The following is a 5,879-nucleotide window of genomic DNA, read 5'->3' as shown; positions in this document are numbered from 1 at the left end:
TATAAATATAGTTGAAGGACTCTTTTTGTCATTTATGTATAATTGTCCAAGTATTTAGTCTTTGTATTATCTTTCTTCTGTAATGACTTTTGGTTAAATTAATTCAGATCGTTCTCAATCTCTATGTGAGTTCTTTTGTTTAAACTTCTGAGCTTCCACAAGAAAGACATAAGCAGGCCTTTTACAAAGTCGTTCCCTTTAGTTCATACACTAACATGTGTGATCCTACCATGAATTTTTATCTAACTACTGATCATTGGTCATCAGCCGATTTCTCTTCACCAATCAGTCCCTATCATAACAGGTTAGAGTAAAAGAACAATAATTGATAGCTCTTGGGTAGGTGGTGTTGAAGAAACAACTGATCCAGGCCTTAAAGCTATAGTGACATTCAGTACATGGAGAAAGATCGATGTGGCATACACACTTTTTTTGAACAGATTGAAAATACAAGCTAAACAACAAAAGAAAGTAAGTTGTTCTGGTGGGCTTAGAGGATATTGATAAAGAAAGCCCTAATGGCATAACATGAACACCATACGTTGAACTATGCTCGTCATTAATGTATTATTGCTGAAACAAAATTTTGTTATCATACAGTTAATTTGGAGACCACATTACTCCCTCTGATTTACAAGTAATTAATCCTCATGGTAATTTTGACTGTACAAAACTATTAGCAAATTCACGATGCATGCCTAGCTCTTCATCATAACGAGCAAAGGCGGCAGGCAACATCAACAAATACTTCCTCACGGCATGGAATTGTGAGGCCACCCATTGGATGATCATATCCAAATTCTTCCTCTGATTGATGTAGCAAGTCTTGGAATGAAGGTTGGTTTAATAATGATAAAGGAACAACAAATCGTCTTTTCTCTTGATCACCAACATAAACTACAAAATGTCCTTTAGGGATGATGTATGTAGATGACGATGGACGGCTTCCATTGGACAACGATCGACCAAGAACTTTCTTTGCTTGAATGATCCGAGGCATACGAATAGCCATGTATATTTGAAGGGTACGGTCACTTAATTTGTTTTGGTGAAGAAATGCAATATGAAAGGATTTCGTTTTTGTGACAGGTGCTGTGGAGGAGTTGTGCTTGATATCAGCACAATCGGATGCATTATATAGGGGCAAGAAGATTTTAATATGATTGAGTAATAGTAGGAATTTTAGCGAAGTGATTGTGACAGATTCTTGCAAATTGCAAGATCACATGCTTTTGTCTTCCAAATTGTTATTGGACCCAAAGGATTAGACGTTGAATGAAATGTGCCACATATTTTCTGCAATGTAAGTGGAAAAGAGTGAGCAAAACTATGGCCCATATGTATATTGGAGTCTGAAGGACATTAACCATTATTTCTCACATTGCTATGTTTCATAAAAAATCATAACATTTTGCATCTTTATTTTTTTTGAAGTACAACCATTCCACCATTTTAGGTGGTGAAGTGTTCAACACTATCAAAATCCAAATGGGATCAAATCTAATCATGCATATGAATCAACCACCTACTAATAAGCTTTTGAATTTAAAGTTTTTACTTGGCCTCCGACCAAAATATCAAAGATGTAACTTCTCATGTTGTTGTTAGTGTATTCTACATCGGTACAACATAGTCCTATAAGTGGGTATACATTTCCAGCATGGTGCTCAAAGTTCTACTCCAACTTAAAACGGGATCAAGGGTGTAATTGGATGTAGTTATCGGGGATTGATCATTAAAGAAGAAAATGGTGTTTCTTTCATCTAACAGGAAAAAAGGAGAGATGTTTGACCGTGGTTTATTTTTATTTTTATTTTTTGTGGTTTTTGAAGAGAAAGAAATATTTTAATCTTAATTTGCTAGCTTGGGTCAAAAATCTTGTTATCGTACAAAACGCCATCTAAATATTAGTCTATTATAACGGACATATTTGTTGGCCCATTTCGGTATTATATATATGGATTATATATATATATATATATATATATATATATATATATATATATATATATATATATATATATATATATATACCCAACCCGTTAATGCTAACATTGTCTACGTATGATGTACAAGTACATATTCTGATTCTTTAATGACAAATTGGATTGATGTGGAAATACGTTTTGTAATATAATATCCAATTTGTTACAGTTTTTCGTGATTATGTCACTCCAATATCCAATCCTTATCTTCTCTTTTTTCTTCTTGTTAGTTGTCCTTCTCTATACAACTATAGTCACCGCCTTCCTTTTCACTGATGGTTTCCATTACCAACATCATCGCATACATACCCGTCGTCTTTGGTCTAGACGAACTCAATTACAACACGGTCTTAAAGTTTTAGAGGCTCATCGCATCACGTTTAGCATCGTTTGATCATCTCTTGATCATCCCGACAGAACCCACAGAGCAATGAAAAAAAATGAACCACTAGAGAAGTCTTCATATTCGGACCGTGAGTGTTTTGGTATTCAAAAATCCAAAAAAATTATCTTAACTCTTTCTTAATATACCAACTTACACTTTAATCAATCAATGTTGACTTTGGTACCTTTTGATGGAGGACGTTGTAATCCCAAGTTGGTTTCCTTCGAGACTCTTTTATTCATAGGTTGTTAAATCATAGCTATTAATTTTGTAGCTTTCCAACCAACCTTGCAAACAAGGAGTATTCAACCTTCAATTCGCCTAGCTACATTGTTGCAAAAATAGTTAGGCGTTTTTATGTTTGTCGACTAGGAATATACTTCCCGACCGGAGGTACCAACCCAACAAAGCCTTGTCATCTTGTTAATGTAACATCCAGATTTTGAGGTACTTTGTAATTATTATCTTCTTTGTTTAGGGCCGCCACGACTTGGTGAAGGACCAAGACAACATGGCGAGTCGAGACTAGATCGCATGTTTCATTTAGTCACCATGACGTGGCGGCTTGTGGCCACAATGTGGTGGCGGCCTGATGGCAAACCCTAATTTTTTTGAGTATTTAACGGAAAGTAGGGAGGCTAGGGTTGTCCACCTTCAGCCTCCATCACTCCCAAACCCAGCAACTCTAACCCTAATCCTCCTTGGTGCTCTTGTGCTCGTTTTTGGTCGTCTTGGAATCTTTTGAAGGAAGAAGGAGGAATTATTGAGCTTCGATCCAGCAAGCAAGCCTCCATTATTTACCTTGACACTCTTTTGGACCTTTGTAACTGTCCCAAACATGACTTTTATCATGATAGGATGCTAGATCTTAAGCTTTGTCCCATAATCTTCTTATTCTTACTGGTTAGAATGGTGGGATTTCATAATGTTTGCGACTTTATGAATCTCTTTGACATTTGATGAAATTGGTGGCTTGGATCTGAAGTTTAGTTGCATATTGTAATCATGCATGAGATTTAGTTCACAAATTCTCATTTTGACCTAATATGGGTTCAAGACACGCATTGGACATGCATGTCTATAAAGCACCAACTTTCATGTTGATTTTAGTGTTAGAAACACAACTAGAGAAGATGGACCTTGGATTTAAAGGAATAAGTGCTTAATTGTTAATTTCATGCCTTATGGAACCTAGGGTTTGAGTTTTAGACCTTTTTTGATGGTCCTTAGGGTAAATTTAGAAACTTTATCCCTCTAGATATCGTTTTGAGTGAGATTTGAGCATTGTAGTCTAGAAGGTTGAAGAAAGCAGTTTAATCAATTAAGTTGTTTGGAACCTCGTTTCCACGACGTAGTGTCAGGTCACCACGTTGTGGCGACTGGGGTTAGATCGTCTGTTTTGTTCTTTAGGGACTACGACATGATGAAGGACCACCACGACATGGCAAGTCAACGTTGGCCGTTGTGTAACGCCCGGTTCTTGCTTGTGGAATAAGAAGCGTGATGACTCACGAAGGAAGTAGTAGATCCAGAAACTTCACTCTATTTGCAGCATTTTCTGGTATGCAAGCCTCAAACTTGCTTAATGATTTCTTAGATCTCTGCATTTTCACTTTCATTGGGTTTTGGTCCAAGTAGCATGGTCCTTGGGAAATGAGAGTCCCAAGTGAGTATAATTCCAAATCTAGGACCTTGAAGGGCTTTCATCGCATAAAGGTGCAAACTTTATGGCCATTAAAGCCCCATGCAAGCTTTAGGATGTCATTTTGGCCTTTTAAGCTCCAAAAGGCCATGCATTGAGAGAAAGTCAGAGACTTTACGTGTTCATGTAGTGTCTAGGCTCTAGATCTGAGTTTGTATGCCTTAGCTTAAAGTATTAATGGCTTTTGGATCAAGATCCAGGTCTTAAAGAGTTAGGTTTTGAGCTAAATCCATTAAGGAAGGGTATTAACGGGTAAAGTTGGAAACTGTTACCCTTAAAAAGGACATTTTCAGTATGAATACGAAGTATGAAGCTTAGATCTGAGGAATAGGACCTTCATCCATTAAGAAGGGCTTAACACACTGAAGAACTCGACGAGTTCATAGAGGAACTCGACGAGTTGGGTCGAAGTATCCCAATTCTATAAAAAGGAAAAACTTGACGAGTTGAATGGAGAAGTCTTGATTCTGTTTATAGGAGGAACTCGACGAGTTGTGAAAGAACTCGACGAGTTGGATCGCAATTTCAAGGTTTCATGATTTATGGAACTCGGCGAGTTGAGTCATCCCAGAATGTTGACTTTTGACCATAGTGTTGACTTTGACCGGAATGTTGACTTTGACTAGGGTGTTGACTTCGACTTTGACTTTGATCAAAGTTGAACCTGAAGGGGTTATGAGTATGAAAAGGGTAATTAAAGGGAATATTTTATGTGTAGAAGTTTGAGTGGGGTTGATTTCAAAGTTGAGGATAGTTTAGCTACTTCATGACATTTGAGGTGAGTTACCTTCCAGTAGAAGTGGGCCGAAGGCACCAATGCCAGCCCACTATTGGCTGATTATAGTAGAGATAATTGTCTAGTATGCCACTATCTGTTATGTTATATGTGCTATTATGCTATGATATTATGTGATAGTGGTAGGAGGAGGAATAGTCCCCGGAATCGGTTGAGATAAACCTAAGGGTAGGTTCGGCACCTAGATATGCCTGACAGTATGATTATGCTGTGTATTATGTGGTAGTGGTAGGGGTGAAATAGTCTCTGTAACCGGTTGAGATAAACTGGAGCATAGGTTGGGCACCCAGATATGCCTAGCAGAGTAGGTCAAGCACCCAGATATCCGGCATGATCGTAGTGTATCACACTATATTTTCCGCACATGAGATCTCTTGGAGTTTTACTCTGATATTGTTTACCATGACATGTTTTGACTATTCATATAGTGGTTTTGATATGAGTTGATATTATGGATGTTTTCAGACAAATGGTTTTATAATTATTAAATAAAAATGAAATTTTTGGCCTTAATTTTTGGGATGTTACAATTTGGTATCAGAGTCTTGGTTTGAGGGATCTGGCCACACCTTCGGGGGTGTCTAGACTCAAATCGAGGGTTTGAGAAATTTTTATAATGAAAATAATTTTTCTAAAATTAAAATTAAGGATTTATTAGAAAGAACAAGGAGTGTGATGCGTGCAAAAATCTTTGGTTGAATATGTACAAATATTGAGTTATTAACTCATGAACATAGGTTTATACTTGTTATTTTGTTAACTTTATGTTTTAACTTGACATTTTTAAATGCTCATAACTACTTCATATTGATTCTAATTTTCTTGAATCATCTTATGTTTCTGTTGACATAATGTTTATAATATTCTTTTTATAGATTTTTTTTGAATCATTCTAGATCTATAGCTATTAACCTCTAAAGTTAGTACCTTGGAATTTTGAAATAACCCATAACTTATGAATGAATTGTCTTTTAACTTTGCAAGCTCATAATTTGCTCATTGTTTTACCAA

The 5,879-nt window shown here is 36.5% G+C and overlaps 1 protein-coding gene across 1 annotated transcript; it reads right to left on the bottom strand.

Moving 5' to 3' along the window:
- Positions 1–550: 550 nt before the first annotated feature.
- On the bottom strand, positions 551–1,128 carry LOC145100290 (auxin-responsive protein SAUR23-like). The gene has a single exon (XM_079037615.1). It carries the CDS (start codon positions 1,010–1,012, stop codon positions 710–712), a length of 303 nt encoding a protein of 100 aa, XP_078893741.1. The 5' UTR covers positions 1,013–1,128; the 3' UTR covers positions 551–709.
- Between the last annotated feature and the right edge of the window lie 4,751 nt (positions 1,129–5,879).

This window comes from Lactuca serriola, chromosome 4 (assembly GCF_051521515.1).
Source record: "Lactuca serriola cultivar US96UC23 chromosome 4, Lser_US96UC23_V15, whole genome shotgun sequence".
NCBI classification, from domain to species: Eukaryota; Viridiplantae; Streptophyta; class Magnoliopsida; order Asterales; family Asteraceae; genus Lactuca; species Lactuca serriola.
This window is presented reverse-complemented; position numbering and strand designations above follow the sequence as displayed.

Coding starts and splice junctions, on each gene's coding strand:
- LOC145100290 (XM_079037615.1), bottom strand. CDS start 1,012: ATGGCTATTCGTATGCCTCGGATCATTCAAGCAAAGAAAGTTCTTGGT.